Source organism: Lithobates pipiens, unplaced genomic scaffold, assembly GCF_037356315.1.
Source record: "Lithobates pipiens isolate NorthernLeopardFrog02 unplaced genomic scaffold, aLitPip1_a1.2 Scaffold_13, whole genome shotgun sequence".
Classification (NCBI taxonomy): Eukaryota; Metazoa; Chordata; class Amphibia; order Anura; family Ranidae; genus Lithobates; species Lithobates pipiens.
In genome coordinates, this window is record NW_027507718.1 from 74,801,110 (window position 1) to 74,827,297 (window position 26,188).

The 26,188-nt window shown below is 44.1% G+C and overlaps 1 protein-coding gene across 1 annotated transcript in view; it reads right to left on the reverse strand.

Moving 5' to 3' along the window:
- Nucleotides 1–531: 531 nt before the first annotated feature.
- Nucleotides 532–26,188, reverse strand: part of DENND4C (DENN domain containing 4C) — a 223,831-nt gene continuing 198,174 nt past the window's right edge. The window contains 6 exon segments of the mRNA XM_077475224.1: nt 532–4,747; nt 6,371–6,435; nt 6,530–6,683; nt 11,286–11,403; nt 18,275–18,520; nt 23,099–23,279. Of these exon segments, the coding sequence (XP_077331350.1) occupies nt 4,611–4,747; nt 6,371–6,435; nt 6,530–6,683; nt 11,286–11,403; nt 18,275–18,520; nt 23,099–23,279 (901 nt within the window). The 3' untranslated portion in view covers nt 532–4,610.

The following is a 26,188-nucleotide window of genomic DNA, read 5'->3' on the forward strand; positions in this document are numbered from 1 at the left end:
CTAACCTCCTTTGTATTGACAAAAAAAGATCAGTATGGGAGATAAGCGGAGATGCTTAAGGCAGTACAAAGCTCCAGCCATCTGCCCTACAGATCAGTAGCGATCCACTGATGCAGTGGAGAGATCTCTTAAGAGATTCTGACCACTCCCTCCTTGTTTGCTCTAATTTGGCTCCGACTTTAATTTATCAAAGTACAGGGCCCGCCAGCTAGAACCTGGTTATAAAGAGGGTGTTTAACTGGAAAACTGTCAGGATCCTTAAATCTGAGAACGTCCTCCACTACCCTAGTGATTTCACTGCTCGGATGGGCCACAGTCTAGTAAGTGTTTCAAGGATGTTCAAGGATGTTTCCATGTACATAGAGGGAGATCTCAAAGAGCAAGTGCAGAGGGATGGTCTTTGTAGCTTCAGAGGCTCTGGAGAATGGAGATGGTCTGATCTCCAAGTTTCAGATTAGTGCACACAGTATCAATAAGATCCAAATCAGTCCCTTAATTCTGGAGTTAAAAACATAGGACTTACAGGCTGGCTATACATGAATCATTTTTTTATTTTGATCAGTAGTGAAAGACTTCTCTTGTTCCTCAATGGACAAAGAAATAAAAGGATTAATCAGAGGTTACCTTTTAATAAACAGAAATAAAGGCAACTATGGTTATTTATGTTTTTTTTTTTTTTTTTTGCCACATCATTAAAGCTCAGCCTTTTTGTAAAATCTGAGCTTGGTTCCACCATATTCCAGAGGCTGCCCATACCATTAAGTAACCATTTGGGAAGTTCAGGGAAATGTGGTGTGGATTAGGTTCAACCTTTACAGAAAAATTTGATATTTGTATATTATGTCTCAGCTGCTTATCTTTGGAGCTACTTAGCTTTGAAATGAGGTTGTGGTATGGTTTCTTATGCATAATTTTTTTTTCCCCAAGAACAAATTCAGAACTTGAAAATCAACAGTTCTCAAAAAAGGCAACATGTAAATAAGGCATATACTAGAGAGACTATTTGTTACAATAGTAAGAATAACAGAGAGCCCTTTTGTTAACTTTACATAGTTTACCAAATTAAAGAGAATCAACACACCATATGGGTAATTTGATAAGTTAGTTAAAAAACAAACAAACACACGACACACAGTATTCCACAACAATCAGAAATCTGTCTTCATGGGCCTGCCTATTCTGTGCTGAAAAAATAAAATGGTTTCTGATTGGTTACTATGAAGTCCTATAGTTTATATGAAATTAACACGTACATTTCCTTTCTTAAAAATGGAGACACAAATTCTACACCTTTTCTGTCCTCAGTTCACACATACCTGAGGAAATGTATATGAGGAAAAACAAGCTGCAACTTTAAAAACAAATGTCTTTTGGTAGGGAATATAAATGAGGAGCATAGGAAAGACATACCAAAATCAAAGCCATCGCCTCTCAGCAGTGGATGGCACTCAAAAGCCAAAAGTGATATTGTCTCCAACTACAATATAACTACACTAGTATCCATTGTATGACATAATTGTTAATGAAAAGGCAAAAGTGATTACAGTAATGAATTACAATAATAAAAGTAAAGCTAAACTGTATTTTCCTATACTGCATTAAAGTGGTTGTATAGTCAATTTTGGGACTTTTACCTACAGGAAAGCCTATAATAAGGCTTACTTGTAGGCAAAACAAAATCTCCTAAAACTGTACGGTTTAGGAGATATTCCCCTGGCAATGCGCTGCTGACTGCAGCAGCGCACGCGCACAGGGGATTCTCGGCTGAAAGTCCGGCAGACGCCGGACAGAAATCTCTTGCGCGCATGCACGGGAGTGACGATATCGCAGCTCCGGCCACTCACAGCGCCGGAGCCGCGATACCCGGAAGAAATGCCTCGGCGTGGATCAAGCCACATGTTTGGGCCTCGTTCTAAGGTATTTCATAATGAGCATACTAGCTCATTATGCCCTTTCCTTTGCAGGCGAGTAAAAAAAAAAAATAATAATTCAGCGGATATACAACTGCTTTAAGTATGCGTGATTTTCATCTGCTACATTGCTTATACTCTACTACTAACTCAACCTCCAGAACAAACTGTCCCATCAATGGCTAAGTTTTACACGTAGGCAGTCAGGTAGAAAAATGTAACACTGAACATGGCTTAAAAGCAAAGGCTTTACCATGCAGTATTAGAAGAGATATATCCTCATCTTCTGTAGTGTCTAAAGTAACATTCCTTCAAATAGCAATATTGTGCTGTAAACCACACCAACTAGATAACACGTTTCAGCATTTTAGTGTAGTTAAACTAAAATAAGCTGATCTCTCATTGGTTGCTATGTGTTACTCACACACCACTATTTGCAGCATGTCGGTATACTAACCCCATTATGTAGTGCAGGGTTTCTCAACTCCAGTCCTCAAGGCACCCCAACCAGGTCATGTTTTCAGGATTTCCCTCAGATGAAATGGCTGTGGTAATTTCTAAGGCAGTGAAACTGATCAAATCACCTGTGCAAAATAATGGAAAGCCTGAAATTATGACCCGTTGAGGCGCCCTGAGGACTGGAGTGGAGAAACACTGATGTAGTGCATGTTTGACAGAGCTTAAACCAGTCTTAAAGAGAACATGTCTTAACAGAAATACAGCAGCTGCAACTGCTGGCTTTTGGTTGAAGTCATGCCATGATCAATGGTAGGAGCAAATGTCTTAGAACAAGCATTGCAAGCTGGTAATTATCACTTCACATGCCAATAATTACTTCTGGGCCAGAAACTAGCTAAATGACAAAGCCACAGCCAGGGAACCAATAACTAACAAAGTCAGTAATGGCATGGCAGCATATACATTTCTTTTAAGACAGGTCTAGTTTAAATGGAAGTATAGGTGATGCCATTGAAAATCACACAGGCCTAAGGATGAACAGTTCTGAATTGAGTTATGAGAGGCACACAATATCTAGGGGAGAATTTCAGATAAGGAAAGATCACATTAATTGTAGGAAGTTTTGGTGCATATTGGGATTAGCTTTTGTTTTACAAAGTGAAGTTCCCTAGGAAAACATAGGGGAAGGGAAATATATTGCCCATCTCCTTCTGAAGATGAGATGCCCGGATATTACACTAAAGCTGGCCATACATTGATCAAAAGTCGGCTGGTTAAGTAGGGCCTGGTCGAATTTCAATCCATATATGGGTACTGTGCTTGAACAGATGTCGATCTACCAATCAACTTCTGTACAACTGTTCTGTTTGATTTTAGCCACTCAATCAGCATTGCAAGCTATAGCCTGCAGTGCTGAACAGTGTATTCTGACACAGGGAAGTCTCCCCACTGTCACAATACAATAGCGCAGCAGGGAGAGTTCCCCCACCCACCTCAAATCTGTGGATGGGGAAATCAGGTCAGTTATTTTCATTAAACCCGCTGGTTGAAGGAAACAAAACGTACTAATATATAGGCAGCTTTATTATCAGTCTTCAGAACTTTGTAAGTTACTGATGAAGAAAGTCAGAGTAAACTCAGAACTTTGTATTTGCTTCTTCCAGGCCAGTGGCACAAAGTACTGAAGACAAAGGCTCAGCATAACCATCAACTAAATTTGCAGATGAAGGACTAGCAATGATGACAGTGTTCATCTCAGAGTTTTTCTTTAAGGCACTTAAATGCTGCATTTATAGTAAAACATCCTATTTCTAAGATACCATTACAGAAAGGTGATCCTAATTTGTAATATGTAATGGCTATAGTACACCACAAAGCTCATGTCTGGCTGGTCTAGATTTTAAAAATATTTGTGGTTTAAGCCTTAAGACTTGCTACATGCCCAATGGCAGTAAAATATACAAACTGTACAGCACTGTACTGACAAACGTCATGGCCATTCTTAGTCTGAAAGTGGCTAGGGCTGGTATTGGGCAACACCCCCCATAAGGCACTATGCAATAAAACGATCATCCATAAATAAGCTAAAGTTATAATTTCACTGAAAGCAGGAAAAAAAAATGTTTTCTTGAAAAGAAGCCACTGTTACAGATATAGAATATATATATATATATTTTTTTTCTTATATGTAGGTTACCTGGCCCATAAGGGTGCCATGGATATAGTCAAGTGTCTGGCTGGGCGATTGTCAAACAAAGACAGACCAAGTTTCGCTAGTTAAGAACATTGCAAAGTATTACAAGGTGAGCCTACCAGAATGGCATAACTGTTGGTGCTACCTGTCAATTTTAAATTGTAAATAATAATAAAATAAAATCAATAATTTAACGGTTAGGTTAGAAAAAGCTTGTACTTTAAAGTGCTGTATATCTTAAATTCAGCATTAATTTTTCATATGAAGGTGGGCGAATGTGGCAGTGTGATGGAAATCTCATTATACTTGCATCTTGATCATTCTTGTTCAAGCCTTCCATTCATTTCCATGCATATTAAAGAGGAGTAGAAGTAGCAGTTGCTTATATTGCCTTGCACAGCAGATGAACCTGACATGTGTAGCAAATGCAACCATTCCACTTGGGTCCATGCTTCCGGGAGATTGAGCAGAAACGAGGCACTCTGTTTTTTTACATTTGTGTTGAACATATAACAAGGAATGAAACAAATTAATTTAAAAGAGATTCTTCAAATCAAAGGGGCCCCAAAAACAGCTCGACAGTACTCTACGTTCTTGCTTGGAGGCCCATCAATCTTCTGCATTTTTTTGAGAAACTCAGATGGAAGTTTTTCATAAGCAAGTCTGTATTCATTGTCGAATGCCTCTAAAATTAGAAGAAAAGATCAGAGCATATGAGCTGAGATTTTAGGGGTATCTCTGCTGAGTTTGGTTAATAAAGGCTTTAGTATAACATAAGCATGTAACCATAGCAACATGATAATCCACAGATATTAAGTTCCTCCATGCATCTCCTCTCTTTGCTGCTTTTAGGATTAACCTGACTTTGTACTATAGACTTTAACAAGTAATTATCCAATTCACAGAGGCACAAAATAGTAGCAAAAAGCACATTCCACATTTTACAGGCTTAGGCTGCATTAACACCTGAGCGTTTTTGTAGCTTGAACTGTGAAGCTCGAAGACCCTCAACAATAAAAATCCCATTAATTTCAATGGCTCCTGCTCACATCGGAGCAAGAACAGGGGCCACTGAAATGAATAGGATTTTGCTTGTTGAGCACAGTTGAGCTTCGAGCCAGAAAATGCTCAGGTGTGAATTATGGCGACAGGTCAAAGTGAGGGTTTGTGTAGCTGCTTGACGGGTTCAAACTGATGCGTTGTGAAAGATCACATGAAATTTGCACCGCTGTGAAAATCACATGCGATGTGTGTGCAATGCAATTTCAGCCATACAGATTGTATGGTTGAATTTGCATCGCATTCTGACCAAATTCGCAAAGGACCTTCTTTTTGGTCCGCATCAGAATCTGATCGCATGGGTGTTCATGCCCATACGATCCGATTTCTGTCCAAACTGTCAGTTCACACTGCGATATGCGAACTGAAATGGGGGTGTGAAAAATATTGTATTGACGATCCCAACCGTTTGCAAATGGCAGAGTGAACTGCCTAGCGAGTCAGGTGCGATGCAGGAATCCCATGCAAGAGAGAGCTGGGAACACAGCGCTCAAAGCCACCTGTGAGGATCTCATGAGCTGCTGAAGAGATCCGGGTGCCTGTCTGGTCCGCAGCCAGGGAAATCCAATGGAAACAAAGAAGAATGGCAGCACATCCAGAAGTAAAATGAAAAGAACTTACAGAAAGTCCATAAAATCAAGCGAACATGACAAACATCAATCCAAAAAGGTGCTCAGTGGACACGTTTCACACAGATGTGCTTACTTATCACAGTGAAGAGTAAGCTCGTCTGTGTGAAACACATCCACTGAGCACCTTTTTTTGGATTGATGTTTGTCATGTGCGCTTGACTTTATGGACTTTCAATAAATTCATTTGATTTTACTTCCGGATGTGCCGCCATTCTTCTTTGATTCCATTGGAGTTCCCTAAATGCAGGAACCCGCTGTGGATTTGCAGTGTTCCCACATCGCACCTATGGGACTGAAGAGTTTATTGAACTGCATTGGGGTGTCACAGTCACTGTGTATACAGACAATGGAGAAAAAAAAAGAACTACCATTCATTCAATTCATGTCAATAGCAGGTAGGTTGCTTTACTGGACTTAATGGGACAAAACATCCTTGGTGTAAGAAAATCTTGGATGGACTAAAACATAATTAATGTTCGCTGATGCACAAATGATTTGCAAGAAATAAAGACCTACTCTGGTCATAAGTTCTTAAATGCCTCTGATCATAAAACGTCAACACAAAGCTCAACCAAAACCATTCAAATGCTACTATTAAAAAATACTTTTTCACTTACCAACATCAATATTTTCTCTCCCCAGGGAAACCAGAGACAGGTACAGTATTTCTCTGTAAATGCTTCTATGTAATTACAAAAAAGAAACATGTTTGTAGTAGGATTTATAACTTAATAGCTCATTAAATACAAATCGCAGTAAAAGCCAACAAGGCTTACCTTTGCCGTTTAGCCCCTGAGCCACACTTCTGCAGGACAAGGCTGATAGGCCTCAGAACATCATTGTGCTGTATACTTAGAGTGACGCTCTCTAATAAATGATTGATTTCATGAAGTTCCTTTGGGATAGGAGCTCCCGTCTTCTTAATAGATTCTGGTAAATATATTAATATTTGTTTAGTCAATAATCACATTTTGAAAACCATACAGCAATTACCCAAGCTGGGTTAGCATTTTCTATTTGGGGAAATATAATTTTATATATTAAAAGGTATCAATCACTTATCAAGCTTAAAGTGATTGTTACATATATATATATATATATATATATATATATATATATATATATATATATATATATATATTTATTTAAAAAAAACACGATACAAACATGTTATACTTACCTGCTCTATTGCAATGGATTTGCACAGAGCAGCCCCGATCCTTCTCTTCTCGGGTCCCTTGTCTGTGCTCCCGGCCCCTCCCACCTGTTCAGTGCCCCCAGAGCAAGCAGCTTGCTATGGGGAACCCAAGTCGAGTCACAGCTCCGTGTGTCCATTGCTGTTTCTCAGCCAATCGGGAGGGAGAGTCTTGGACAGCCGAGAGACTCGTGGACAGAGATGGGGCACAGGAAAGTATTTGGGGGGTTGCTGCACACACAAGGCTTTTTATCTTAATGCATAAAATGCATTACGATACAAAACCTGACTTTACAACCCCTTTAAAACTATAATTTACAAGCTTTGTCTCTGCTTACACTGTAAAGGGTAATGGCCTAGGGTTTCTGGCCTTTTTTTAATTTGTTTTTATTTATTGTAAACTCAGAGCACATCACCTGGAAACTGATAACAGGTTTGAACACCATTTCATTTCATATCTGCAAACACATTTATTATTTATAGTTGCAACTAAAAATACTACTTTACTTTACTACTATACTCAGGACAATAATAACTAAAACTAACTAGCAGAACACCTAAAGTACCTATATCTGGACTGATCCAAACCTGCCTCTGCCATCTTCTGAAAGCCTGGTAAAAAAGAAACATGGCTTTTAAAAAACAAAAACAATCATACTCACCTAGATGGCTGCAGCACCAATCCCAGCTGCAGCTGTCCCCCGCCACCTTGAAGACTGAGTAGAGTGATCAAAGAACGCTGATCACTCAGTTCTCGGTCTTCAGCCTTTAGAGAGGGGGTGACTGTCAGTCAAGGCTCTCAGCTCTGCCCCCTCCAGTGCTCACTGAAGCGCTGGGCTGTGGAGGAGAGGGCTGGCTCAGTCTCTCAGCAGACAATGATGAGAGAGCAGCCCCACCTCTGGTAAAACAACACCCTCTCTGAATGAGCTGGTCCAGTCCATGGCCTGGGCGTAGTAGAAGAATGTGGGACAGTAGACCGCACTCCAGACTTCAGAGAAAATGTATAATATAAACTCTAAAAAAGACATCACAACCCCACGATACACAGAGCAGCATGCCAAGAGGCTGAGCCAGCCGTCAGTCCCAGCAGCAAGGTGGATCATGAATATAAAGTCAGTAATGCTCCCAAGCCTGGACTGGCTGATTGAGCTTTAGCCTGTTGGCTGAAACCAGGTCACAGGAGTGCAGAACGAACTGCAATCCTGTGATCCATAAGTATAGCCAAAATAGCTTTGGCTATACTTATTTAACTTATTATATGAAAAGATAATTAGCACTGCCAACACTGTCAAGCTTGAGCTTAGTTCCCCCACAGCAACTCTGACATTTAAGCCTATCTACAATGAGCCATCCTTCACAATTTTGGATGTTAAATCTGATGGACCTCATATACAGTCATGCTCAATAGTTTGCATACCCTAACAGAAATTGTGAAATTTTGGCACCAATATTGAAAATATGACTGATCATGCCTAAAAACTGTCTTTTATTTAAGGATAGCAATCCCATGAAGCCATTTATTATCACACGTTTTTTTAATCCTTTTTAAATCATAATAACAGAAATCACCCATGTAAAACATACCCCGGAATGTTTGGCCTTGCTACAGACACAGGTGGTGCACACACAGGTTAAAATGGCAATTAAAAAGGTCTATTTCCCACATTTGTGGCTTTTTAAATCACAATTAGGCCCCTTTCACACTGAGCCGCGGGGGGCGTCGGTGGTAAAGCGTTGCTATTTTTAGCACCACTTTACCGATGTTTTAACGGTGCTAGCGGGGCGGTTTTAACCCCCGCTAGCAGCCGAAAAGGGGTTAAATCCGCCCGCGAAACGACGCCGGAGTGGTGTTTTGCCAGCGCTATCGCAGCGCTGTCCCATTGATTTCAATGGGGAGCAGCGGTGGAGGAGCGGTGAGTTCACCGCTCCAAGAAGCTGCTGGCAGGACTTTTTGTGACGCCCCGGCAGCGCACCGCTCCAGTGTGGAAGCCCGAGGGCTTTCACACTGGAGTGAGAGAAGCTGCTGTTTTCACTGCAGTAAGCAGGCTAGACGCTGAGCCATGAGGGGGTAGAAAAGAATAGTCAAAAGACCTGCATATAATAAGGTAATGAAACTTTACAAAGATGGAAAAGGATGAAAAAGGATATAAAAAGCTATCCAAAGCCTTGAATAGGCCAGTCAATACTGTTTAATAACTTATTAAGAAGTGGAAAATTAGGGGCTCTTTGGATACCAAGCCAAGGTCAGGTAGACCAAGAAAGGTTGCTGCCACAACTGATGGAAGAAATGCAACAAACACAGAGGGGGATGACAGGCAGGAAGGAGGGGGAGAGAGGAGAGCAGAGGGGAGAGTGTATGACAGAGAGATGCACTTTTAGAGGGGAGGCAGATTACACAGAACAAGCACTGTGCAATCTGCTTTAACCACTTCAGTCCCGGAAGAATTGGCTGCTCAATGACCAGGCCATTTTTTGCGATATGGCACTGCGTCGCCTTAACTGACAATTGCACGGTCGTGTGACGCTGTACCCAAACAAAATTGATGTCCTTTTTTTCCCCCCACAAATAGAGCTTTCTTTTGGTGGTATTTGATAATCTCTGCGGTTTTTATTTTTTGCGCTATAAACAAAAAAAAAGCATAAATTTTGAAAAAAAAAAACAAAAAAAAAAACACACAATATTTTGTACTTTTTGTTGTAATAAATAGCCCCAATTTCTTTAAAAAAGCAACTTTTTTTCCTCAGTTAAGGCTGATATGTATTCTTCTACATATTTTTGGTAATACAAATTGCAAAAAGTATATATTGATTGGTTTGTGCAAAAGTTATAGCGTCCTAAAAATAGGGGATAGATTTATGGCATTTTTTTTTTTTTTTTACTAGTAATGGCGGCGATCTTTGATTTTTGTTGAGACTGACATTATGGCGGACACATCGGACACTTTTGACACATTTTTAGGTTGATTGACAATTATACAGCCATCAGTGCTATAAAAATGCACTGATTACTGTATAAGCAATGCTCCCCCCAATATAGTGAAATCCTAAGGTCTAGGTCACATGGGCTTCAATTGTGAACACAAATCTAAAAACAAAATTATTATAAGAAAGAATTAGCAGTGCCCCAAAAAAAAAAATCTGAAGGCTTCTAATAACTTGCTTAAAAAAATAGGTAGCACTTCCATTAAAGACCTGTGTTTAATTCTCACTCTTCGGAGTGGAAGTGAAGAGTGCTTTAAGGGCTTCAAGAAAGCTGTGTGAATAATGCTGCGTACACACGATCAAACAATCCGGTGGAAAAGTCCGGCGGAAATCTGCCCGTGTGTAGACTCCGGCGGACTTTTTTTCCCCAAAAGTCCGGCGGACTAAGATTGGAGTTTTGCACATCAATCTGTCCGCCGGACTCGCATTTCGGCAGACAGTACCGACCGTGTGTGTGCCAGTCCGCCGTACTTTTGAAATGAATGGACTTTTTCCCGCCCGGAGAAAAGTCTGCTCATTTTGAGCACGGCTCCAGGTAGCCGGTGTTCTGGCAGATAGTGTCCTGCCATCATATAGTGTCCGCCCCGTACTGCGCAGTACAGAGCAGACGAAGCTTCGGAAAATCTACGAAGATGAATGGCGCCTGCGCCCTGAGTGGAGGTGGTAGCCCCACCATCCAAGCGGACATAGGGTTGGGAAAATTAGAGGGCCCCTCGCGGGTTCGCCAAGCTTCGGGCTCTGTCTCGCTGCGCTTGGCTCTTTTATATTCCAACTCTATGTCCACTTGGATGGCGGGGATAGAACCTGGACTCACGGCGCAGGCGCGGTTCATCTTCGGGTATTTTCTAAATCTATGTGTGCTGTGTACTGCGCATCCCCAGTACACAGCGGACACTATCCGATGGGGGACAGTATATGATAGGACACCGCGACCAGCGAAGGAGGCGTTGCTGGCCCCGTCACCTGGTATGGACTTTAAGGGGAAGCCTCTACGCCGAAAAAATGGCGTGGGAGTCCCCCCCTAGGTCCATATCAGACCCTTATCCGAGCACGCTACCCGGCCGGCCATTAAAGGGGGTGGGGACGAGCGAGCGAGCGCCCCTCACCCCCCCCCCCCGAGCTGTACCTGGCCGCGTGCCCTCAACATGGGAGGTGCCTTGGGGAAGGGGGGGCCTCGCGGCGGATATCCTAGTCCGCCGAAAAAGTGCCGTGTGTGGGCAGGTAGCTCGTTCGGAAAGTCCGGCGGATACGTGTGTACGCGGCATTAGGCTTAAAAAAAAAAAAAAAAAAAAAAAAAAAAAATGTTGCTAGGAATGACCAAAAACAGTTATCATGATCACTGCAGAACTTATTACCCAGATTTCGCCACTTTATATAGAGGGCCTCCCCGGGATCCTGGTGTAGGTTAACATTGTCCCATAACAACTGAATGTAAACCAACTTGCTGTCTTGTGACAAGGATGACTGGGAGATCTGTTAACAAAAAGAAAAAATATTTAGCAAATTTCTCAGTAAGGCACAATGCTTTGAGTAATACAAGATGCTTTAAGTATAATGTTCTGAATACCAAATTATAACATGCCATGTATCAGGCCAATATCTAATTCAGTTTCCATAGTTTTCAGTACTTTAAAGCAGTTGCACACCCAGAAGAAAAAAAAAAAAAAACACTATAAGGCAAAGGCATAACAAGCTAGTATTAACCGCATACTAGCTCATTATGAAATGCTTAGCACCAAACCCCCCTGCACTGTCTCCTGGTCACCCATGAGGGAGCTGACATTTTGCCTCAGCGATAATTCCAGGTTTGGCGCTTCAATGCTGTGAGTGGCCGGAGCTGCGATGACGTTACACCCGCACATGAGCCCTCCGTTCCGCCACGATACACCACGCCTTTACCAGACCCTCACTGCGCATGCACTGCCGACGTCAGCATCTGAATGCAAGGTGAATATCTGCTAAACCTTATAGGTTTAGCAGATATTCATTTTACAAACAGGTAAGCCTTATTATAGGCTTACCTGTAGGTAATAATGTGCTAAAGGGGTATACAACCGCTTAAATGTGACTTGTTTTGAAAAAGGTACATATTCTGGGGCTGTATTTCTGCCCCAGGCTTTGCAAACTAGCATGAAACCAACCCAAGACAAACGTGACACTTTATTTTTAAAACTATACTTGATACTGTTTAAAGTAGAAGAAATGGCAACATCCAAAGCAAGTTCAAAATGGTACCTCTAGAATCTTCAAAATCACCAAAAAAAACCCCCACAAAATACCTTTGTTACATTTTTCTGTGCACTCACACAACTGCCAACACTCCCTGCTTGTCCTTTCCCTAGTAAGCTACAGACAGCTCACTAAAGAATACCAAAAAAGTAAAAATTGAGGGAAGGAAGGACTGTACATTCATCTGGACTGAACATTGTCAGAGGAAGACACAAACCATGCATACAAACTGGGGGAAGTCTACGCAGAAATATGTTAATGGAACAGTGCAGCTTCTGACCATGCTTGAGGAATTAGCTTTTTGGTGGACCCTAATCAGCACTGTCAGCCCTACACCGAAAACCAGATAATAATGAAGGGAAATTGAAAAAAAATCACATTAATAAGGTTTAAAATAAAAATGGGCATTATGGTAAAGTGAAAAAATTGGGATAACTTGCAGTTACACTATTCTTTATTTTAGCCTGGAAAGACGCTTCTTTCAATCTAAACATTATTCAAGACCTGAAGCTGTATGAGACAGCTGTAAATGGGAGTAAACATTAACATTTCCTCTTCATTAGACATTCAACAGGCAATGTTATATTACAGACAGTAGATGGGAGAGGATTCAAATTGAATTTTTGTACTTACCAAAATGTCCAGTTCATCGACGGACACAAGCAGTCTAACCATCAGTTTATACAGCAGCCTACGGGGATTTGGACACAAACAAAACTGTAGCTCAGCTTAGAAAAAGCCCCAGAAGCCCTCGTTAATCTAGTCGAGTGTACAATGATAGCATAACGCACTGCCTGATCCTTGCGGCCAAAAGCTTAGATGACGGCCTGCCTAAGCCTCCCAATGATGGTAGAATGAGAATGTGGTACACCCATACAGGGTTTTTCCAGTATGACAAAGGTACCAGTCTTCATGAAAGAAGCCGTGGCTGAGAGAGACTCTCTTAGCCTAAACCAAATACAGACAACGAAAAAAATCTTGTAAAGGTGTGACCAACTACCAAGTCCCCGCTTTACACACTTGAGCGACAGACGCTTGATGTCGGAAGGCCCAAGACGTTCCGATTGTCCTTGAAGCATGGGCCATGACCGGAAAGGGGGGCACCTGCCCCTTCAAGGCGTAGGCCTGAACCGCAATCTGTCTGATCCACCTGGAAAAGATGGCCGACGAGACCGCCATGCCTTTTTTTGGAACAGCCACCGAAACAAACAAGGAGTCTGACTTCCCGAAGGGAGCGTGATAGACATACCCCACAGAGCCCGAACCACGTCCAGGGAATGAAGGGCCACCTCCTTAGGATGTGTTGGCTTAGGACACAGAGATGGTAACACAAAGCTTCATTAATGTGGAACGACGAAAACACCTTTGCAGAAAAGACGGTTGCGGACGCAGCACCACCCTATCCTGTGGATAACCAGATAGGGCGACTTGCAAGACAAGGCCGCCAGTTCCAAAACCCTTCTGGCCGAGTGATGGCCACTAGAAAGACCACTTTCTGGTAAGGAGTCAACAGGGGAATCTCTCATATATTCAAATGGCGGTTTCTGAAGCGCCGCTAACACCCGATTCAGACCCCACGGGGGACGCACCGGAGGAACTACATGTCGGACCCCTTGAACAAAAGTGCTCACTAGAGAGTGAGATGCCAGGGGTCGCTGAAAAAAGACAGCCAAAGCTGATATTTGTCCCTTAATGGTGCTTAAAGAAAATTTCTGGTCTACACCTTGCTGTAGAAACAGCAGGATCCTGGATACAGAAAAGGAGCGCGGACGCCATCCTTTCTCCTCACACCTAGAGATGTAGGCCTTCCAGGTACGATGATATATCTTCTGAGAAGAAGATTTCCGTGCTCTCAGCATAGTTGGGATCACCGAGTCCGCAAGACCTCAACACCTGGGTCTCAATAGCCATGCCGTTAAGGCCAGCGATGGGAAGGCAGGATGGAGAATCGGACCTTGAGACAGAAGGTCCTCTTGCAACGGCAGTCGCCAGAAAGCGTCTGCCACCAGGTGCACTAGGTCTGCGTACCAAGGCCAATCTGGGGCAATCAGTATTACTGGGATCCCCTCGGCTTCCACTCTGCAAAGCAGACGTGGTAACAGTTTTAGTGGAGGAAAGGCGTAGATCAGCTGGTACTGATGCCATGGAGTCACCAGCGCATCTGAGACGTCTGCCCATGGATCCCTTGTCCTGGACACGAATCTCGGCACCTTCCGATTGAGATGGGAGGCTAGAAGATCCCCGTCTGGTGTGCCCCAGCGCAGGCACAGTAGCCTGAACACCTCCGGATGCAACGCCCATTCTCCTGGGTCCAGCATCTGGCGACTTAGATAGTCTGCCTGCCAGTTCTCAACTCCTGGGAGGTAAATGGACAACAGGGCGGGTACATGTCGCTCTGCCCACCCAAGTATGCGAGCGACCTCCTGTGCGGCAGCCAAGCTTCTTGTTCCTCCTTGGTGATTGACATATGCCACAGCCATGGCGTTGTCTGACTGGATCCTGAACGGACGCCCTCGCAGTCTTATCGACCATGGAGAGGCATAGCCTGATCGCTTCAGTTTGAGCAGATTGATTGGCAACTTGGATTCCTCCGTCGACCACAGGCCCTGAGTTGACTGAACTCCCATTACTCCACCCCAGCCGGATAGACCGGCGTCCGTTGTGATCACCGTCCATTTCTGAGGTAGGTACGACTTCCCAGTCTGAAGTACCAGGGACCTCAGCCACCAGATCAGGGAATCCCTGACTAACTGGCTCACCTGAATCATTCGATGCAGGGACAACGGAGATTTGTCCCACTTCATCAAAATCTACTTTTGCAGAACTATGGTGTGGAACTGGGCATATGGTACTGCCTAGAAGGATGCCACTATGAGTCCCAGGACTCGCATGCAGAAGCGTAGCGACGACCATTTTCGATTCATCAGCAGTTTTACTGCGGCTCTGAAAGTCTGCAGCTTGTCTGAAAGGAGAAACACTCTCGCTTCCATGGAGTCCAGCTGCAAGCCTAGGTACTCCAAATGCTGAGTCGGTACAATCAACGACTTCTTTAGGTTCAACAGCCACCCAAATTCCTGCAGGGCCTGCATGGTGATGGCCATATCCTCCTCTAATTCTGAGGCGGAAGATGCTCTCAGGAGGAGATCGTCTAGGTAACCCATGATCGTGATCCCGCGTTGTCGCAGCAATGCCAAAACAGGAGTCAATACTTTGGTAAAGACTAGGGGGGGCTGATGCCAAACCAAAGGGAAGAGCCACAAACTGGTAGTGGGCTTCCCCAACTGCAAATCGCAGAAACCTGTGATGCCGAAGGCATAAGGATATGTGCAGGTACGCATCCTGGATGTCCAAAGACGCCCTTGATGGAGTGCAGCGACTACTGAGCGAACTGATTCCATTCTGAACCCCTGTACTTTTATAAAGTAATTGAGGGCTTTTAGGTCCAAGATTAGATGTACCACTTCCTTCTTGGGGACTACAAACAGTTTGAGTAGAACCCCTGGAAATGCCCGGGAGTACGGGTATGCTGGAGGGGAAGAATCTGTTTTGCGGCCAAGAGAGGAACTCCATCTTGTAGCCGGAGGAAATCAGATCGCAGACCCATTGGTCGGACAGCCGAGAGTTCCACCGTGCTGCAAACTCCCGAAGCCCACCCGAGTTGTGGGTGGAAGCAAACCTTCATGTGGTAACACTTTTGTTCGCAGGCTTGCGGTTCCAGGGACGTTTCTGTCCTTCTGTGGTCGGGCTGGGGAAGTCTGGCCGAAGCTCTGGGCGGACGAAAAAGCCGCTTGTGAGCGGAAAAGGAGGGCCTTTGCCTACGGCGTGGCTCCTTAGCCTTCCTGGCCTGTGGGAGTAGAGTACTATATAATGTCCAAATATATAAGGCTCCAAAATCCGGTCGCCAAGGAAGGAAAGATCCGTCAGGGCTTTCTTGGATGCCTGGTCAGCAGACCAGCATTTCAACCAAATCAAGCGCCTCAGCACCACTGCTGACACTGAAGCCCTGGATAACAGGGGGAGAGTATCCAGGGCCACGCCACAAACGTACTTAAGGCCTTTCACTAGTTGGTCTGCTAGTTCCACGCAGACAGGAGAAGCCTGCTGTTCTCCCAATTCGTGGTGCAACAACTTTGCACACTCAGTTAGTGACTGCGACACAGATGCCAGTACTGGTCGCACGGCTGACCCCACAACCGTAAACAAGGAATGAGTCTCTGCTTCGGCCTTCGTCCATAGGATCCTTAAATGCAGGCGTCCCCTCTACCGGGATCGTGGTTACTTTGTTTAACCTGGATACTGGGGGGCCCACGACTGGAGGAGCCAACCACTTTTTGAGAAGGCTCTCCTCAAAGGGGTAATGCACCGCCATGTATTTGGGGACCAAAAAGGTCCGTTGCAGTCGACCCCATTCCTTGTAAATGAACTTATCAAAATAAGCCAGATACGGGAACACTTATGTGACTTAGGCTTACGGGACCCAAAAGGGACCGCTACATCAGCAGAGGGATTTGCTGGCTCCTGAATCTTCAGGGTATCAAACAAAGCTGTGATAAGTGCTCCAACAAGCGCTTTGTCGCGCACGGACCCGGGTGGGGACTCATCCTCACTGTCCAAACGGTCCTGGTCAGCGTCATCTGAAACGACAGAGCAGGGGTCACCAGCCTCAGCAGGGCCCGAGCCTGCGTCAGAGCTCTCACCAGAGGACGGGGGGGGGGGGGGGGCGCTTTTTAGCACCGCCTCCATCTTGGCAACGAACGAATTGAGGTCCGCCGACAAGGTGTCCAAAGGCACTGCGCATTCCGCAGGCGAACCGGTTGCAATTGCCTGGATTTCGGGGGAAGAAACACTAGTTTCTGAAGCCATGCTGACCCTACCCTGTCTGCCAACTGAAGGGGACTTAGGACAGTGACAGTCCCACCCTCCTTACTGCTGCTGGATGAGGACTCACCACCCTGAAAGGTTCTGCGCTATCCTGCGGGTAGTGCCTGTGGTCTCTGTTGGCTCCCATGTGCAGAGGAATCAGCTCTGTGTCGGTGGAAGCTGCTGCTAATGGCACTGAAACCGCTCTGCAATGTGCTCAGGCTCAAGGAAAATGGCTGCCCAGCGTCCAGTATAAGGACATAAAACACAGGGAAAATGGCCGCCAGAGCACAGGGGCACATGCTGCCGCTAGAGAACGCTGAAAAAACGTGAGAGAGGGATGTGAGGGACCCCCAAATCGACCTTGCAGGGAATGCCCAGCTGCTCAGCCCCACTGAGGCAGGGAGAGCTGTACTTACCAGTCCTGAAGAGCTGGGAGACATTCCATTACAGACCCACTCTCTGATCAGTACAGGGTGGCTGCTGGCCGAGCACACTGTGACGCAGACATCAGTAGCCCGGTTAAATGTGTGCCCCACAGCATAAAAGCTCCCCGACAACCTCTGGAGCTGAGGTTTTGTCATGGCCGGCCTAGCGGGGAGCTGCGACCTGCACATGCGCAATGGCCCGACTGGGGAGACTACAAGGATAAGGGTATCCAGCCTGTCACCCAGACGGCTGTTGATAGCAGATCACAGGATCTATCATCTTGTGCAAAAAGCAAAGCTTCTGCAGAAAAAACACAGACCGATAGGCCAGTCAGGGTTCCTAGGTCCTTCTTCACTAGGCAAAATAAAACGGAGGCTGCAGTAGCATGCTGAGGGGTTGTTACGTAAGGGACCGCCCCTTGGGCGGAACTAGAAAGTTCTAGTTTTATTATCGCATATTAACATGTAATGCCTAGTCCTCTCCTGAAGGTGGCATAGCAACCCAATGGTCTAAAGAGAGAAGCTGTGTCAGTCGGTGAATATAAAAGTGCAGAGCACCCAGGTACACATCACCCAACAGATAAAGTCAGCAATCAGTCCTACAGAGTTTAGCCCTTGCGCAGTAACACAGACTGGAATGGGGATTAAAGGTGTCCAGAGACTCAAATAAATGAGGTAGCTCCTGATAAAATCAAGCAATATCATATACATTGTATAACTTAGCTACATATTAAAAAAACAAGTAGCCTGTTTACACTATAAAATATTATACCATTCAAACCCTTTCCAAGCTTTTCTAATGCATAATTGGCAATGACTTACTGTACCTGGACTCCTCCATTGCAATGCTCCGATGTTAGTATCAGTCCTGGCAGATTGCTTGGCAAGTCTAAACGCCTAAAATACCACACCAAATTCCAGTAGATGATGGGATGCTGATTGATAAAAGTAGCTGTATGGATGACTTGGTCGCCATCATTCTCAAGCAATGATTCCAACTCTTTCCGCAGCACAAGTGGACTTAGATAAGGAACAGAAACAGGTGGAGGATTGTGCCTCTTTTCTAAAGGATCCTGGAAAAAAATAAAATAAATCAGAAACCCAGACAAGATACAGTCAATCTACACATTAAATACAGTACAATTGTGACAGCTAGTGGTTCATGTTTAGGACAGGGAGCTTGGAGAAATCTGCTACTATGATTATGGTTGATAGAGGAAAAAGGTTTATGAAGGAGCAGTTAGTCAGAAACAAGAATAAACCAAAAAGTCAGAAGGAAAATAATATCCAAGGGGAAAAGTGGAAGGAAGAGTTAATTTGGGCTTATTATGGTAAACTAAGGATTACAAAGATATTAAATAGGATGTTATACACATTTTATTTAAAAAATCTTGTCAGGTTGCATTACCCGACATCATATGCAGATCAAAGCTTTGACCTGCAGATGAATGAAATAGAGTAAACAAAAAAGTAACAATGTTACTCTGTATCTCTGAATCACGTAAACAGTATTTATAAACAACGTGTGAGAAGGTCTACTGTTTTCACAGCAGCTTCTGTAAAAACGGCTGCATTTACACAGCAACTGCTGGCTGTCATTTTGACAGCTGGCATCTTAGGCAAATAGTAAAAAGGGAGGGGTAGAGCAACACAAGTGAAAAAAGGACAGGACATGCTACACACCCCTGATGGCATTCTTCCTTTTTAACACACAGTTCATCTAGACAGGTTTCCCAATCCTTTCAGTGTCTAGGCAAAAATCTACTGCAGTTATCTGACATTTATGAGGAATAGCATCCTATGAATTTTCTCTATTTATATTTTCTTTAACCACTTAACAACCGCCCATTGCCGATTAACGGCTTCAGGGCGATTGTTTTACTCTGAGAGGCCGTTAATTAACGGCCTCCCAGAATTCTGCTCTCGCGCGCACCCTGGGGCGCGCACACGAGATCATCCGTGGACCCGGCGCATCACGGATCACGGTAAACGCCCGCTCGTCGCGGCCGTTTACCACGTGATCGCTCCGTCAAATGACGGAGTGATCACTTGTAAACAAACCAGCGTCATAACATGACGCCGGTTCCTCCCTCCCCCTCTCTGTACCGATCGGTACAGCGGAGGGGAAAGAGATCGGTGTCAGCAGCGATGTGGGCTGCATCTGCAGTGCCCACATCGCTGCTCACCGAATTTAACCCCTCAATTCCCTGCCAATACTCTGCAATACTCTGCAGTACCCTGCCGTTACTCTGCAATACCCCCCAATACTCTGCAATACCCCCCAATACTCTGCAATACCCCCCAATACTCTGCAATACCCCCCAATACTCTGCAATACTCAGCCATAGACGCCCCCCCCCCCCACCCCTCACCACCCTCCGGTGCTTCTACCAACTCGCCAGTACGATCAAAGCCAGAATCTTTTTTTTTTTTTTTCAGGCTTCCCAGCCTAGAGGTGAGATGTGGGGTCATATTGACCCCCAGATTTCACTGTAAAGAGGACCTGTCACCCCATATTCCTATTACAAGGGATGTTTACATTCCTTGTAATAGGAATAAAAGTGATCAAAAACTTATTTTTGGGGGAAAAAAATGTCAAACTAAAATAAAGTAAAATGAACAATAAAAAAAATTTTTTTTTAAAGCGCCCCTGTCCCCATGTGCTCGCATGCAGAAGCGAACGCATACGTAAGCCCCGCCCACATATGAAAACGGTGTTCAAACCACACATGTGAGGTATCGCCGCGAATGTTAGAGCGAGAGCAATAATTCTAGCCCTAGACCTCCTCTGCAACTCAAAACATGTAACCAGTAAAAAAAATTTAAAGCATCGCCTATGGGGATTTTTTAAGTAGCGACGTTTGGCGCCATTCCACGGGCATGTGCAATTTTAAAGAGTGACATGTTTGATATCTATTTACTCAGCATAACTTCATCTTTCACTTTATGCAAACATTGGGCTAACTTTACTGGTTTTTTTGTTTTTTTTCAGCACAAAACAGTTTTTTCCCCCCAAAAAAACACGTTCGAATAATTGCTGCACAAATACCGTGTGAGATAAAAATTTGCAACGACCACCATTGTATTCTTCAGGGTCTTTGCTAAAAAAATATATATAATGTTTTGGGGTTCTCTGTAATTTTCTAGCAAATAAATGATGATTTTTACATGTAGGAGAGAAATGTCAGAATTGTCCTGGGTGCTCCAGAACGCCTGATGGCGCTCCCTGCATTTTGGGCCTCTGTATGTGGCCACACTGTGTAAAAGTCTCACACATGTTGTATCGCCGTACTCGGGAGTAATAGCAGAATGTGTTTTGGGGTGTAATTTGTGGTATGCATATGCTGTGTGTGAGAAATAACCTGATAATATGACAATTTTGTGGAAAAAAAAAAAAAGGAAAAAAAATCTTGATTTTGCAAAGAATTATGGGAAAAAATGACAACTTCAAAAAGCTCATCATGCCTCTTACTAAATACATTGGAATGTCTTCTTTCCAAAAAGGGGTCATTTGGGGGGTATTTGTACTTTTCTGGCATGTTAGGGTCTCAAGAAGTGAAATAGGCTGTCAGTCCTTCAGGTGTGATCAATTTTCAGATATTGGCACCATAGCTTGTGGACTCTATAACTTTCACAAAGACCAAATAATATCCACCAATTTGTACTTATTTTTACCAAAGATATGTAGTAGTATAAATTTTGGCCAAAATTTATGAAGAAAAAATTACTAATCTGCTAAATTTTATAACAGAAACAAGAAAAATTCATTTTTTCGCAGAATTTTCGGTCTTTTTTCTTTTATAGCACAAAAAATTAAAAACTGAGAGGTGATTAAATACCACCAAAAGAAAGCTCTATTTATGTGAAAAAAAGGACAAAAATTTCATATAGGTCCAGTGTTGCATGACTGAGTAATTGTCATTCAAAATGTGAGAGCACCAAAAGCTGAAAATTGGTCTGGTTATTAACCACTTGCCGCCCGCCCTATAGGCAATTGACGGCTGCAAAGTGGTTTCATAATCCTGACCGGACGTCATATGACGTGATCAGGATTATGAGCCGCTGCGCGCCCCCGGGGGCGCGCATCGCGGCGATCGTTGTTGCGGGGTGTCAGTCTGACACCCGGCAACTACGATCTCGGTAAAGAGTCTCCGACGGAGACTCTTTACCATGTGATCAGCCGTGTCCAATCACGGCTGATCACAGTGTAAATGGGAAGAGCCGGTGATCGGCTTTCCCTCACTCGCATCTGTCAGACGCGAGTAGAGGAGAGCCGATCGGCTGCTCCTCTGACGGGGGGGGTCTGTGCTGATCGATTATCAGCACAGCCCCCCCAGGATGCCCACACTGGACCACCAGGGACGCCACCAGACCACCAGGGAAAAGGTAATAAAGGTCATAATCCTCCCTAGACCACCAGGGATGCCAGTCAGCACAATGGGTGCCAATCAGTGCCCATAATGGATGCCAATCAGTGCCCACAATGGGCATCACTGATTGGCATGCATTATTGTTTGGCACTGATTGGCATCCATTACTATAGTATAACACCGATGCCGCCTATGAGTGCCCACCTGTGCCGCCTATGAGTGCCCACCTGTGCCGCCTATGAGTGCCCACATGTGCCGCCTATTCATGCCCACCTGTGCCGCCTATCCATGTCCACCTGTGCCGCCTATCCATGTCCACCTGTGCCGCCTATCCATGGCCATCCGTGCCGCCCATCCGTGCCGCCCATCCGTGCCAGCTATCAGTGCCAATTTGTGCCACCTATCAGTGTCCGTCCGTGTTGCCCATCCGTGTTGCCCATCCGTGTCGCCCATCAGTGCCGCCTATCAGTGCCGCCTATCAGTGCCGCCTATCAGTGCCGCCTATCAGTGCCGCCTATCAGTGCCGCCTATCAGTGCCGCCTATCAGTGCCGCCTATCAGTGCCGCCTATCAGTGCCGCCTTATCAGTGCCGCCTTATCAGTGCCGCCTTATCAGTGCCCATCAGTGTAGCCCCATCAGTGCCCATCAGTGAAGGAGAAAACGTACTTATTTACAAAGTTTTGAAACTGAAACAAAAAAAAAAACTTTTTTTTTTTCAAAATTTTCGGTATTTTTTTATTTGTAGCGCAAAAAATAAAAACCGTAGAGGTGATCAAATACCACCAAAAGAAAGCTCTATTTGTGGGAAAAAAAATGATAAAAATTTCATTTGGGTACAGTGTAGCATGACCGCGCAATTGTCATTCAAATTGCGACAGCGCTGAAAGCTCAAAATTGGTCTGGGCAGGAAGGTGTTTAAGTGCCTGGTATTGAAGTGGTTAAGGGTGTTTAAGTGCCCAGTGGTCAAGTGGTTAAAGAAAAAATGATACAAGTGCTCTGTTTGCTCAGATTAACCAGTGTGCTTTATTTCCCTGTAGAAAAGGCAAGCTTTCTTCCACACATACTTCCGAATGAATTAGTGCCAGAAGAAAGCTATACTTCACAAATTGTATGTGCAATGGGTAGGTGATCTGCCAAAAAACATTCTGCATTGAAATATATAAAAATGATCTAATTCTCAAAGCACTACATATAACCTAGCAATTAACCATAAGGTCACAGGCCTTCAGAGAGTTCAAAAATTACATTTGCTTTACCAAGTTAACAACCAGAAAGACATACCACAACTTCCTGAAGGCTGTTAGGTAGGCTGACAGTGGACACCCCATGAGAAGGTCTCTGTGAAAGGTCTATATTCTGAAGAGGTCCACCCACACTGTGGCTTCTTGTAAGAGAAGCAGCTCGTTTTGGAGTACCATTTTTGTCTGAAGGCTTTGTAGCTGCATCTTGGATGTCACTGGAACTAGAAAAAAATGGTTCAAATGAAAACAGGGCTAAACAATTACCTCCAAATACAAAAACACTGTCTACTTTTTAAAAGACCAACAACCCAAATCTTTACCTTGCCAATAGAGATGGGCTCGGGCATGTTCGAAACCCCACATGCCGATCCAGCTAGGAAGCCGACACTGCACATGGCTAATCACAGGCAGTGAGACATTCCCCAGTCCGCAGCTGCACAGATGGGGATATGTCTCACTGCCTGTGATAAGTCCTGTGCAGCGTCGGCTTTCTGTACAGATCAGGCATGTGGGGATTCAAACACGCCCAAGCCCATCTCTACTTGACAATAACAATAGTTTTCTTTTCAGGCATCATCTCGTCTATCAGAGACATTGTCACCATGACCACACCAGGCAAAAAAAATAATGCAAATTGGTCCCGATTGCTTGTACTAACTCTGCCTGTGCTCCTGCACATCTCTTTCCTGCCTGGGCAAGGTGACAGAACCTTAAAGTAAAATGATCGAAAACCTAATGCTTTACTGGCTTAGGTTATTAACCACTTCAATACCGGTCTATTCTCGCACTTCTCTCCTACATGTAAAAAGCATCATTTTTTTGATAGAAAATTACGCAGCACCCCCAAACATTATATATGTTTTTTTAGCAGACACCATAGCGAATAAAATAGCGGCCATTGCAACTTTTTATCTTGCACGGTATTTGCGCATTTTTCAAACTTCATGAATTAACAAATAACAAAACAGTAAAATTAGCCCAATTTATTTGTATAATGTGAAAGACAATGTTACACCGAGTAAACAGATACTTCACATGTCATGCTTTAAAATTGCGAGAGAGGAGGTCTAGTGCTAGAATTGTTGCACATGCTCTACCACACACGGCGATACCTCTCATGTGTGGTTTGAATGGCGTTTACATATGTGGGTGGGACTTACATGTGTGTTCACTTCTGAGCGCAATCTACCGGGGACATGGGCGTTTTACATTTTTTATTTATTTTTTTACTTAATTTTTTTTATTTGTACACTTTTTTTGATCACTTTTATTCCCATTACAAGGAATGTAAACATCCCTTGTAATAGGAATCTATTGTGACAGGTACTCTTTATGTAGAGATGCGGGGTCAATAAGACTCCACATCTCTCCTCCAGGCTGTAAAGTATGAGATTGAGAAAAAAAATTCACCGATCTCATGCCGACAGCCGTGATCGCGGTTTCGTATACTTCCGGGAACTCGAGCGTGATGTCATAACGTCGCACCCGGGCCTCCGATGGGAAATCTCTATAGTCTTCATCCGGCACCGGCTGATTCTTTCTCCGAGCCCCCAATGGCACGAGAGAGCCCGGATGGCGGCAGTAGGGGGGAGCCCCCTCCCGTCGCCTATAAGAATGATCAAACGGCGGAACTGCCATTATGATAATTCTTATTGTGCACAGAATCGCCAGCTAGAAAGAATAATATCTGAATGATGCCTGTAGCAGGCATCATTCAGATATCCCCTCACAACGTCAAGGACGTCATATGACGCCCTAAGCTATTGAAGTGGTTAAGTGGTATTGACTATTGACTTATTTTTTACATAATATTATCTGCAGCAAAGGAAAAGCTCCCAAATAAAATTATGTGGCTGAAAAAGACAATGGTTTTGACACATTCCATCTTCGTGGATGCGGCCTTGTGTTTGACTGCACGCTGCTAACGAAAGTTTAAAACAATATACAAACACACAAAATGCACAAATGGCTTCTGTTTAGCAAGTCCCACACTAAGAATTCACTATGCGGAGTACAAAAACTGGTACTTTTAATGGGTCCCAGATCCCACCTTTGAGATGTTACCTGGGTGTGGTCAGGAATGGCGTAATTTACAAGAAAAAGGACAGGTAATGTTGGCCATAAACGGCTTGAATTTAATCCGATTCTTGCTGCACTGGCCTATCGACATCGCCCTAAAAATCGAAGGACCAGGGTTGAAAATTTGTGGCCAAACCGTAACTGCAACCAATTAGATGGAGTCACTGTACAGGTATTCTGACAGCCATGGGAGCAACGCTGTTAAAATGCAATCACATTTAAAGACATGTTGGTTGGTTAACTTGATCCTGTCCAACATTGGCCCTAGTATGTATGAATGTGTGTTAGGAACCTTAGATTGTAAGCTCCTTGAGGGCAGGGACTGATGTGAATGTACAATGTATATGTTAAGCGCTGCATAAATTGACGGCGCTATACAAGTACCTGCAATAAATAAACAAATAAAATATTCAGCAGGGGAGTATCCTCCATCCACCACAAACAAAAGATCTCCCAGCAGACTTAGCAGCCACCCTGCAAAACAACCGAATAGAGTGATGTGTGTTTCCCTTCCATGTGCACCTCTATTGCAAAAGCTGGTTATAGGTTGGGGTGGTTGCCACTTTTTTGTACACCTGGTTGAATTGGGTGCAGGAGCTGCCATTGTGCTCTTGCTGGGCATCATATGCATCCCTGTGCCTTTAAGGAGGGGTGAGCTCCCTCCAGGCTCACCTGCCCTTAATCTATTGCTATATTCGCTCTTATTCAGGAGACTCTGAAAATTAAAGAGGTAGGACTGCAGTATACAGAAGAGCCTTAATGTGGCAACTGCAATTTACACATATTAGTCAAATGTGTGCAAACAAAACCCTGTTCATTAACATTAATTGTTAGACAGGGTCAATTTGGTTGTTTTGAAGGCTGGCTAGTGTGCTGGGAAATCTTTGTTTGTGATGTGCATTTCCCTTCCGTGTGCACCTTACTGCAAAAGTTCATAAAAAATTGGGACGGCTGCCACTTTTTCGTAGAGTGTCCTCTGTCCACTTTCTTTAACGTGGATAGGGAAATCTATTACTCTCTATTGTTCAGCTGGTGAGGCTGAACAAGAAAA